Source organism: Lithobates pipiens, unplaced genomic scaffold, assembly GCF_037356315.1.
Source record: "Lithobates pipiens isolate NorthernLeopardFrog02 unplaced genomic scaffold, aLitPip1_a1.2 Scaffold_22, whole genome shotgun sequence".
Classification (NCBI taxonomy): domain Eukaryota; kingdom Metazoa; phylum Chordata; class Amphibia; order Anura; family Ranidae; genus Lithobates; species Lithobates pipiens.
Genome location: NW_027507784.1, coordinates 343,551,815 through 343,564,360, shown reverse-complemented (window position 1 = coordinate 343,564,360; position 12,546 = coordinate 343,551,815). Strand labels below are relative to the sequence as shown.

General features: G+C 42.2%; 1 protein-coding gene across 24 annotated transcripts in view; it reads left to right on the top strand.

Annotated features, from left to right (window-relative positions):
- Positions 1–12,546, top strand: part of CLASP1 (cytoplasmic linker associated protein 1) — a 233,225-nt gene that overhangs the window by 98,168 nt on the left and 122,511 nt on the right. For 14 of the 24 annotated variants that reach the window (XM_077449691.1, XM_077449692.1, XM_077449698.1 and 11 more), the window contains 5 exons: positions 307–384; positions 2,975–3,142; positions 4,999–5,048; positions 5,147–5,311; positions 5,666–5,689. In XM_077449691.1, the coding sequence (XP_077305817.1) occupies positions 307–384; positions 2,975–3,142; positions 4,999–5,048; positions 5,147–5,311; positions 5,666–5,689 (485 nt within the window). The remainder of the gene's footprint in view (positions 1–306; positions 385–2,974; positions 3,143–4,998; positions 5,049–5,146; positions 5,312–5,665; positions 5,690–12,546) is intronic. The other 10 variants (XM_077449696.1, XM_077449697.1, XM_077449700.1 and 7 more) reach the window with 1 other exon arrangement.

Below are 12,546 nucleotides of genomic sequence, written 5' to 3'. Positions count from 1 at the left end.
GCCCCACAATATGCGAGAGTCTGAGGACACGGTTCTGCAAAGCTGCCAGAGAGACGGCCATCATAAGGCTCGCTTTGTCCACCTTGTGCGTTACTATCGCAACCAGCAAATAGCGGCTGAGGAATGCGGTCTGAACCTCTTCTAGTTTCTCCTCATTTAAATGGGTGAATTAATGGCAAGGAGACAGCGGCTGATTGGCAGGCGGGATTGTTTCTGTAGACGGACAGAAGCCACGTTCTCTGTGATTTCCGCTCATTCTCCTCCAGCGGCTGTAGACTGAATAACGCTGATTTCTCGCTCTTCCAGACACATATCAGTGTTAGCGGAAACCATCAAGAAAGGAATCCATGACGCAGATTCAGAAGCGAGGATCGTTGCACGAAAGTAAGTGGCACTTTAATTTCTCTCTGAGATGATGCTTCTATTGGTGTCGTGATTGGCGGGGAAATGTGAGCTGATTATATGTAGGAATGTGCTGCTGTTTTCAGGAACAGATTATTTTGGCTTTTTTAAACTTTCTACAGGAAAGATTGGAAGATTTAAAGCTGTGTTTTACCCTCATTTTTACCTACAGGTAAGCCTCTAATAAGCTTATCTGTAGGTAAAATGAATATCTCCTAAACCTGTACAGTTTAGGAGACATTCACTTTGCCTTTGCATGCAGCCACTGTGACAGTCCGGCAGCCGCTGCCGGACCTTGCCGGGAAGGTGATGTGCATGGGAGCGGAGTCTCTTCCGGGTTGGCGGCTCCCGTGCTGTGAGTGGCCGGAGCTGCGAACCCAGAATAAACGCAGAGGGCAAAACGTCGGCTCCCTTGGCGTGGACCGGGCTTGCGATACAGGAACCTCGTTCTAAGGTATTTCATAATGAGTGAGTATGCTGTGCATACTCACACATTATGCCTTTGCCTTACAGGGTTTTATGTAATACGGGTATACAACCGTTTTAATACTATAACTGTAATCTTGTAATGAGCATTTAGGTAATTTTGAGGGGGAACTTTTTTTCTTCTAAGTAATAGCAAAACAAATTCTTCAGTAATAATACTTTTGTTTAAAAATAGTAGTGCTTCTTTTTTGTTTTGCATTTTACAACTACAAAGGCAAACCTGTTGTACAGATCAAACAATTAGACCTAATGTACACGGGACTCTCAGGCAACCTTTTCTGAACATTTTTCTTGACAGCTGGAAACCGGCGTTTAAAAATGTCGTGTTTGTCGGCGCTTTGCCGCGTTCGGGTCCAGGAGCGTTTTCAAAAGATAACTTTAGGGGACCCTCCTAAATGCTTACAAAAGGCAAAAAATCTGACACTGGTACCACGCTTAGCCGTGTTTTACCACGTCTGAAACGCCGGTAAACTTGCCCTCTGAACCAATTTTTCAGCATCCAAAGAACAAGCTCTAAAAACGAAACTGCCTGTAAACGAGCCTGTGCACATATACACATAAGATAACATTGGATAAGTTCAGCGGCAGCTGGGAAAAAATTCTAACTGCCTCTGAACGTTCGTTTACGGGGAGCAAGTGTACAGGAGGCCTGAGGGACTCATTAACACACACCGCAGCAATTCCTCACCTCGTCTCAATCTTGGGAACCTCCCAGCCCCAAAAAAAAATCCTTACTAAGGGTGATGGTTGGATCTCTGAACTAGAAAGAGAAGTCGGGTACAACTGATTCTGCCAGGGACCCCAGATTTCCATACATTTTGCAGGGCATGCTCTAGCCTGTTGTTTTTGTTTAGATGTAAAAACATCAATATTTTTTGCTAGAAAATTACTAGAAACCCCCAAACTATTTCTGTTTTTTTACAAATCAAATGCAATTTTTGGGGATAAAATGCACTTTAATGAATTAGAATGCAAAAAACATATATAACCTAGTTTTGATGTTACGCTGAGTAAATGGGTACCTAACATCTCACTTTTTTAAATTGCACACGCTCGTGGAATGGTGACAAACCACGATTCTTAAATCTCCTTTAGGTGACTCTTTAAATTTTAATTTCACTCGTTTGTGGGGATACCTCACATGTGGCATGAACACCATTTACATGTGTGTGCGCAACATACGTATGCGTTCGCTTCTGCGCGTGAGCATGGAGGGATGGGGTCACTTTAAAACTATTGCAAAGAATGTAAACATCCCTTGTAATTGAAATAAGGATGACAGGTCCTCTTTATGGAGAGATCTGGGGTAAAAAAATATATATCTCCTTTACCTTTTAAAAGCAAATTTTTTATTTTTTTTTGATCTTTTGCTTTAAAAAATAAATTGTTTACTTCCACCCTGGACCAGAAGTGAGGTCATGGCGTTGCTCCAGTCCTCCAAAGAGGCGATCAAATTGGATTGCCTCTGTGACCAGCCAGTGGCACCGTCGGGTTGTTTCTCAGGCCAGCCGGCAGAACCGGTAAGTTTGAGATGCAGAGAGCAACGACTCGGGAGCAGGCACGCAGCAGTGCACCCAGGGCAAGCGGCTTTCTCCTGCTTGAGTAGGGGGGAGCCAGGAGCTCCAGCAAGGGACCCCCAAAAGAATTAATGTCTGCGGTAGGCAAAGGACCCTCGACCAGAAGCCGATCAAATGTGAGCAAGACCACAATTAATGCAGGACACCCCCACGCTGACCACAGTTCCGAAAACCTCTGTCACTGCTGCTAGGATGAGCGTGGGCAAGCCTAGCCAGGACCCAGTAATAGTGCAGGAGCACTGTAATAAGCGGCCTCCAGGAGGGGGTGGTAGTGGTGAATGAGCATTTTGCTATTGGTGTCCAGGCCTTACTCCAGTCCGCCCCCTCAATTCTACATCCAAGATCTCGCTCCCATTGTGTCACATAGGAAAGGGTCGATTAAAGATGACCTACCTTGAAGAGAGGTGTAAACCTCGTAGATGTTTTCATCTTTTATATGATTTTAGTGAATATTTTGAGGAAGGTCCCTGTTCATCTGATAAGATCTCACCGTGTTCTGTTCCTCTCAGGTGTTATTGGGGATTCCACAGTCATTTCAGCAGGGAAGCTGAGCATTTGTTCAACGGTCTGGAGTCGTCCTATCAGAAGGCCCTGCAGTCACATCTCAAGAGTTCGGACAGCATCGTCTCCCTCCCCCAATCTGACCGCTCATCCTCCAGCTCACAGGAGAGCTTAAAGTAAGTGCAGTGCCTCCGACTTGCATTGTGTGCCATGATGTTGGGGAGGGAATGTTTTTAAGAATAGTAAGGCCTCCTTCACTCGGGCATCTGACTGCGTCAAGGCTCTGACACCCATACTTAAACGCAGGTAATCGCTTGTTGTATGGATACATGCACACAGCAACAGCTGCTGTCAGCCTGTCGATACTTGTACAGGCTGAGTTACCACTATTTACATGCACTTGTCATTCTAGCTGCAGGAATACGGGGTGTGTATGGGTAGGAGCCCCTGTAAAATAGACCTTTATAATTGGCCTGATCTTCCACTTTAACTAGTTCCTGCCTGGCCTATAGCAAAAAACCGGCCGGGCAGGACTGACTGTGATCCGGGTGGATGTCGATTCGGGTGCCATGCGATGTGTCACCCGCTGTATCCGATGACTGTTCAGTTTATTGGTTCACTGCCCCCAACATGTGATTGCTGTGACCAATCACAGCTCAGTGATCGCATGGTACAGACAGGGCCAATCACAGCCCATCTGTACCATGTGATTAGCTGTGACCAATCACAGCTAATCAAAACAAGCTAAATTAATCAATTTTGTTTAGTAAAATGCTTGCTTATAGCAATGAGATTCACTGCTATAAGCATTATGATTGCTTATAGCAATGAAACTTACTATTATAAGCAATCATAATATGTTAAAAAAAGACAAAAAAAAAGTCATGTTCCTTTTCCCACAGTAAATTTTTATTTTTTTTAATTTTTTTTACATACTGTCACCAGTCAGCGTCCCTGATCTCCAGCAAATGATGACACTGCACTGGTGACAGTATGTAAAAAAAAAAAAAAGTTTTTTTCCAGTTGTACTTTTTTTGTCACAATGTTTTGGAAAATAAAGAAATAAAAAAATTATTTTCTTCACAGTTTCAAAAAAAAATTACACTACAGTGTCGTCATATAACTAGTGTGGCGGTGATCGACGACATGGGTGACAGTATGTAAAAAAAACAAAATTCCAGTTCTACTTTTTTTTTTTTTTTTCCCCACAAGGTTTTCTTTTTTACATACAGTAACCAGTGCAATACCATAGTAACACTGTACTACTCTGGGAAGGTGATCAGGTTTTTTATTATTTTTGTACACATGATTGCTTAGGACAGTGGATTTTATAGTTCTAAGAAACCGTGTTTTCATTTATGACAACTATTCATTGTGTTTACTATTTTGATTAGCTGTGATTGACCACAGCTAATTACATGGTACAGATGGTCTGTGATTGGCCTTGTCTGTGACCAATCACAGAGCTCATATAATAGTACACAATGATAGACATGAATCAAAGCCATTCATTGTGTACAGTTGTCTTGTGACCTGCTGTGATTGGCCACTGCTAATCACATGGTACACTTGGGCTGTGATTGGTCACATGGTACAGTCTAAGCCAATCAGAGTTCATCTCAATAATACACAATGAATAGCATGAATCAAAGCTATTCATTGTGTACAGTTGTCATGTGATCGGCCACAGCAATCGCATGGTACTGGCAGCGGGCCGCTACATGATCTGTCATTGGCTGTGTCTGGTGGACACAGCGGGGGACAGATCGCGGCCGCATCGCCTCCATCCAGGGAGGACCTCATATGATGCCCTCCCAAGATAACAGAACTCATGCTTGGCCATCATATTACGATGATGGGCAGGAGGGGGTTAAACATTGGCTCCCTCTATGAGACTGGGTAATAGGGTAGTATCTGATCTGTGTAATATGCACACCTTAATCTACTTGTGTGTAGATTGCCCTAATACATTGTAATCTGAATATCGCTGATATTTCATTATTTTTTTTTTTTTTTATTCGTGTCTTTTTAGTCGCCCCTTATCGGCTAAAAGAAGCCCGCCGGGGAGCGCTGCATCCAGAGGTCAGTATACTTTGTCCTGTATTTTGTTATATAGCATGCACACATGTGTTTTTGCATTGCCAGTATACAGCTTTTTCTTACATTTTTCTTTTTTAAAGTTTCTGCAGCACCGAAGACTGCGGCCACCCCCGGCTCCTTGCAGCGCTCGCGCAGTGACATCGATGTAAATGCGGCGGCCACTTCCAAGTCCAAAGCAGCAGGTTCAGCTGCTGCACCATTCAGCTCTGCGGCTGCCTTACCCCCCGGGTCTTACGCATCACTCGGTGAGTAGAGGAGAGCAGTCTGCTGCACCCTCCATGCAGCTGTGCGCTTCATACAATGCATGCCAGCGGAAACGCAGCATCTGAGAGGACAAGCTGTACCCTTCTATGTACATCCTCTGCTATCTCTCTTCATCTTCCTCCCATTAGCAGCTCTGGAAGCTGGTGTGCTGGGCACGTATAGCGTGCTCTGTGGGACATGCTGCACATTATGCTCTTGATGGCTCGCTTTCAGCATATTGGGGATTAATTATCATGTACTAACATCAAGAAATTATTAAATATTTCTCACATCTCACTAATTCTCCCCACTGTTTCCTCTCCTTTTTATTTTTGTTTTGTTTAATTTGCCTAAAGATGGTCCCTCCGCTAAGTCTGATGGTAAGCGGTTTGTGTGACACGGCTGTGTCCAGTGGGGTGTCTGTTTTTTGGTCTCCATCTGTGCTTTCTTGGTGGTGGTGTGCATGCTGTGCATTGCCTGCGTCCTCCCATTGTGCATCTGTGTCCTGTACATTCACATCCCGGAGCTCCCGCCGCTCCCCCCCCCCTTCCCCCCCGAACTGCGGCAGCTTTCATCCAGCTCATAGGAGACCCTCCACATCACGATATGTGGAATGTTTCTCTACAGCTGAGCGCTGCTTCATACTGCTCCGTCCCGCTGTGAAATCCTCTGCATAGTGAGTCACACTTCTCATCCGTGTTCAGATCACGCAGCCAGTACCACGGGATTATAATGAGCGTGTCTGCTGCTCTATATATACCGTACGTCAGCTATGTGGCCAAGAGGTTCATTTTAGCAGAGATTATTGAAAAAGTCAAACTGTAAAAGAGATGTGTAGGCTGACCAACCACCTTCTGAAATACTATATCTGCCTGCCGTTCCCTGGCTAAGTTATTGACCCAGAATAAGCATGTAGCCAGTTCAGTCAGTACACCTGATTTAACATATTTATTGCACGTCTGTGACGGACTGCCCTAACTTTAATGAAGCTTTCTTATAGAGGAGTAATTTATTTCAAAATAGTTACTTAAGTAGATTTCCAGCATAAACCGAACTAGTCTTAAAGATGTACCCCCCTCCTCCGAACACCTACCCTGACTAACCTGTGTAAGAATCATTTATATCCTTGTATAGAGAAAAATAATGCACTTAGGTATGTGTGTGGGAACTGAATAAAATGAAATGATCAATTGACAGCAGCCTTTACATTTTACACAACAACATCCAAAAACATAATGAAAAAAAAAGTTACGCTGTCTTGTTAAAATCATTTAAAAAAAAAAAAAAAGCAAACATTAGACTATATAAAACATCATATAATATACAAATTATATAATATATAAATATGAGACCCCAAAGTCCATATAATAATAAGGATTTAGCATTTTATTATTATATGGACTTTGGTGTCTCATATGTTATATAATTTGTATATTGTGTGATGTATTATATATTCAAATTCTTGCTCTTTTTTTAATAGATTTTCACTAGACAGCGCAACGCTTTTTTTAAAAAATTATATACTTACCTATATTCAGCCCGCTGCAGTCTTGTCACGTGACCCCCCCTCATAGGCTCCTACTGCCCTTCCTCGCCCCTGCAGCTGCTGCTGCTGCTAATCGACACAGGGGAGCCGGATAAACTGACTGGACCCGGCTGAAAATAGGTAAAGTATATAAGTATTTCTTACACCGGTTATTCAGGTGTTAGAAGGTAAGGGAGAATTTTTAACACTATTTCGTTTTTTGCTGGAATTTTACTTTGGTATGCTCAATATATATATTTTTTTCCCAAGCTGCATGTAGGAGAAGGGTCAGTTTTGCCCCAGTGGGTAATCTGGCTGGAAAGGAATAGGGCAAGATCATCCCTATCTGCTTTTGGCTGTGACCACGGTGTCATTTGACCAGTGCTTCAATTGTCTGTCTCTAAATCCCAAAGTGCAGCAGATGGTTAAACGCACTCACCCCAGAATTAAAAAGAATATTGACATGGGGATGCACCGATATATCGGCCGAAAATAAGGTTTTTGATGTTTTGCCAATAGAAAAAATGGTGGCAGTAATATGCAGCCGAAAATAAATTCATATTACTTTAAACTGATGATATTGTATTATCAGTTTTTATTAATGCAAAAAAAAAAAAAACAACAAAAATACATACATATATCACTCTATTTAAATACAAACCACACAACCAAAAATAAAAAAAAATCGGAGGGCTTCACAATCATAAAAGCAATCCCAAAGGGAGACACCCCTGAAGGTGTAGGTACGCAATAGCTAATGGAGCAGGGAAGCTGAGGGGCAAGAAGGAGACGGGAAAAAAAAACAGATATTAATTAAAAAGTTTAATATAATACAGTTCTATAATAAAAAAGAAACTCTTAATAAAATGTTAATGCAAAAAAAAAAAAAAAATGTTGAATTAAAAAAATTATATATATATATATATATATATATATATATATATATATAATTATAAAAAAAATTATTTTTTGCATTAACATTTGAGTTTTTTTCGGTTTCGTCTTTGGTTTTCGGCAAAGTGCATCCCGAAGTTTCGGTATCAGAATTTTCATTTTGTTGCCCCACTAATATTTGACAAATCCTGGTACAAAGACTGTTAGGCTGCATTCACACCTGAAACTCGAAGTACATGAGCTTATTTTTAGGCAGATTACAGGTGTTTTCTGCTTTTTACATTGGTGACATGTACAAAATTGCAGGAAAAAAAAAACACATTAGAAATCGCAGCAAAATCGCACAAATTTCTGCCTGAAAACGAAACATTGAAGTGTGAATGCAGCCAAAAGATTTTGGCACAGGATACTGTTATCATTGTTATGGTGAATATCCAGTTTATGATGCTGATGGTTAAACTGGATTAAGTTCATAAATAGGGCTCAGTTAAGGGTTGGATTTTCAGGGTTAGGTTGTGGTTCGAAGCATAGCGAGGAGTCTAATGGGAAACTCCAGCCACCCACTAATAAATACGTCACCCCTCAAAACCTCCTTTATATCTTATTTTTTATAAAAAATCAAAAACGATATCCACTTTTGTCCTGCAGTCTTCAGATTGGACAGGTGACCTTAGGTCTTTCCTCTTCTTGGCATCGGGTGATCCTTATTCCTGGCCTGAGGAGAACTCGCATAATGATGGGTGATGTTCTCTCTTGGAGTATTTTGAGCCCAGGCTGGCTTATGGTGTACCCTTTGAGTTCCAGAATTACAAAGAATCGGCCTCTTACCAAAAGAGAGAACCCCAAAACATAGGAGGTCTTATAACGCTCTTAGATGCTTTAGGATCTTTGTAGCAATCCAGCACTGAGATCAGGAACCACAAGGCACACCAACAAGGAACAGCTGATACCAGCACCTCCACTCAGCATGTGTTAAAATTCTGGCAAGAAACAAGTAAAAAATTCTCCATAGTGTAAAACCGATTTCGGTTATTTTAAGAGAAAGTGACTCGCATTCACATATGCGAGAGAAAAAAAAATAAAACTCTTCCGCAGTTTGGTCAGGCGGCGTGATGTCGGCACAGTCTCCCCCCGATACGTGTCGTTGTGTCAGACGTTCTTAAGGGACCGTCCATCATTCACCAGAGACCAGCATCTTCGGATGGAGGACTTCGCTGGATCATGGAGAGGGTGTGCAGTGTTTAGCTACATCTTTTTTTGTTCTTTTCTTTTCTCATTGGTGAAACGTCATCATTTTGTAGCAGAGTTTAACTGGCATTTGTGTATAGTGCAGCTGTCGCTACAACAAGCGGCATGCTGTGGTTGGCCAAATGCTGTGTTATAATAGACGTAATGGCTGCAGTGCGTGTAGTAGAGTTGTAGTAGTTTGTCCTGTCTGTCTGCTTCATACATAGTTTGTGTTTTCTGTATGTGTAATATACACAGAGGAAGGAGTATTATTACCATTCCTTTCTGCTACACACCAACACATAAAGCCCTGATGCCTGACCTGCGGCCCATTACTTGCTATGCAGCCTTTTGCAGACCCCAGCAGTCAGTAGTGGAAGAATTCATCTGTAACGAGGCTAGAATGACTCTGATCTACAGCAGTCTCCCTTAGCATGCCCCCAGTCTCTAACCATCTCTTGTAGTCTCTCTTCAGTCACCAACCTTCCCTGTTTCATGTCTGCTAGGGGTCGACCGATACTGTTTTTTTTTTTCAGGGCCCATACCAATTTTTCGGCTGCCTTTTAGGCAGATAGCTTATATCAGGTGCCGATATTTTGTAGATTTAAAGGTTTTTATTTTTACACTGTCCTTTTAATGTGTTTAATTTTTTATCACTTTTATTGCTGTTACAAAGAATGTAAACATCCCTTGTGACAGTAATAGGCAGTGAGACTTTGATAATCATATAGCATCTAAAGTGATAAACACCATATCACCAAAATACAATAAACAAAAAATTACAACCAAAATATATAATGAGAACAATAATAAATAAGGTCCCGATTGGGTAGTGACACCAAAAAGAAAAAAAACTTATAAAGATATAAATTCAAAGTCCAAAGCAGTGATTTTTTTCAGTGAAAAACTCCTTCTGAATCCATAAATCTGAAAAAAACTGGAATCTTCTATACCGTAGTGACACGTCCCTTCACCAAAAACTTATGGACATAGAAAAAACACCCCACTTGTGAAGATAAAGATGTCTTCTTACCAGATGCTGTTGACTACTTTATTTAAAAAGATAGTCAAATAGGCTTATGCAGGTTGATTCCCTGCTCACATGGAATAAGGTGGACCTCGTATGGACAGAAGCTTCTCCTCATAGACTCAGATAGGTCATACAAAAAAAGCCAAACAAAAATCCATAGCGTAACACCGTTTAATAATAAAAGTAAATTTTAAAAAACATAAGGCCAAATGGCTGCTTACATATGCCGGTGCCCGACCTGGCACTGGGGCTGCTTGCTTAAAACAAACGTTTCGTAATGGATACGTAGTTCCTCGTGGTGTAGGGCGTGCGTTCCACCAAGGAGCAGCCGATGACCAAAGACGACCGGAACTGTGCGTGTACGAACGTGACTGGATACCGCCTCGATGTACGTTTCGTTTGACACATCATCAGGAAGCGTCAAACGAAACGTACGTCGAGGCGGTATCCAGTCACGTTCGTACACGCACAATTCCGGTCGTCTTTGGTCATCGGCTGCTCCTTGGTGGAACGCACGCCCTACACCACGAGTAACTACGTATCCATTACGAAACGTTTGTTTTAAGCAAGCAGCCCCAGTGCCAGGTCGGGCACCGACATATGTAAGCAGCCATTTGGCCTTATGTTTTTTAAAATTTACTTTTATTATTAAACGGTGTTACGCTATGGATTTTTGTTTGGCTTTTTTTGTATGACCTATCTGAGTCTATGAGGAGAAGCTTCTGTCCATACGAGGTCCACCTTATTCCATGTGAGCAGGGAATCAACCTGCATAAGCCTATTTGACTATCTTTTTAAATAAAGTAGTCAACAGCATCTGGTAAGAAGACATCTTTATCTTCACAAGTGGGGTGTTTTTTCTATGTCCATAAGTTTTTGGTGAAGGGACGTGTCACTACGGTATAGAAGATTCCAGTTTTTTTCAGATTTATGGATTCAGAAGGAGTTTTTCACTGAAAAAATCACTGCTTTGGACTTTGAATTTATATCTATATAAGTTTTTTTCTTTTTGGTGTCACTACCCAATCGGGACCTCATTTATTATTGTTCTCATTATATATTTTGGTTGTAATTTTTTGTTTATTGTATTTTGGTGATATGGTGTTTATCACTTTAGATGCTATATGATTATCAAAGTCTCACATTTTGTGATTGATACTTATATTTGCTTAAGCTCCCCTACCATCAGTATACTTTTAGTACGACAAGTTGTTTTTCTTGTTTTTTTAGGGAGCAGCTATCAGTGTTTTATTTAGTATATTTGATCCACTGAGTATTGGTTAATTTTTTTATTTTTAGTGGCGCGGAGGTTACTAGTCGCTGTTTTTTCAGCTACTTTCTTTACAGTAATAGGCAGTGACAGGTACTCTTTATGGAGGGGTCTGGGATCTATACAACCTCCAACCCTTCCTCTGCACTTGAAAGATTCAAAACGGCAAGATCAGCGTTTTAGAATACTACATCCACTCCCGCTGCTTGTAATTACAGCCGAGCGGCTGCTTAGCCGCATTGGTGGTTATTATAAGAAAGATGAGCGTCCACTCTAAGGAACAGTATCTATCTGGGTGGTGCCTTCAGCTGTAGGCATCACCCCGGTGTTCTGACACAGTGTCCGCCTATCGAATAGTGTCTGGGCCGTACTGCGCAGGCGCAGCGCTTGCGCAGTACGGGGGACAAGGAGAAGCCGAACATCTCCGAAGAAGAACGGTGCCTGCGCACTGAGTCCAGGTTGAAGCCCCACCATCCAAGTGGACATAGGGTTGCTCATAGTAACAGGACCCCTCGCGGGCTCGCCACGCTTCGGGCACGGCCTCGATTCGCTTGGCTATTTTATATTCTAACATAAACTAATAAAATTACTGCGCTGTCTACTCAACCACTCTACCGTGTATGTGATAAATATATAAATACTGCTGCAACTTAAAATATGAGACACACACAATGATAAAAATTTGCAAAGAAATAAGCAGTGCTGAAAAAAATGATTATGGTGCAATAAATTATAATATCATATGTTCACCTGTGTGAAATTAAAACATAGAAATTTGTAGCGGATGACATTTTGGACAAAATGTCATACGCATGTAAATTTAGTTTTTGCCTCAGAACAGTAGTGGGGTTCTGAGGGTTGATTACGTAGGTTGGACTTGACATCAGTCTGGCCGGGCTGTGTTGGAAGTTCTGCCTGGTTATGTGAGCAGTGAGGTGCACAGGATAGGCCAGAACCAGGCCTGGTTGGACGTTTTGAGTATCAACCTTCTCGGAACCAATCAGTGGGAGTGCCGGGCCCTGCTGAGGAGTCTGGGAAGGGGTACTTAAGATGTGTGGGTCACGTGTTTTGGAGAGAGGAGTTCGTGAGGCCCCTGTGGTCTGTTCTGGTTCCAGGACCGGGGTAGCCCCGTGAGGGGTCCCGGTCACGGGGTGTTCGACATCCCGCAACATGTTCCTGTTAGAGGCCCCTGATAGACCTGCCTGGTCTGGGGTAGGGATCCGTCTGTTCCCGAGTCTCGGAACCTGCTGATCCGAGGCGCAGTAACTGAGGGAGTATTCAAGGTGTTCGG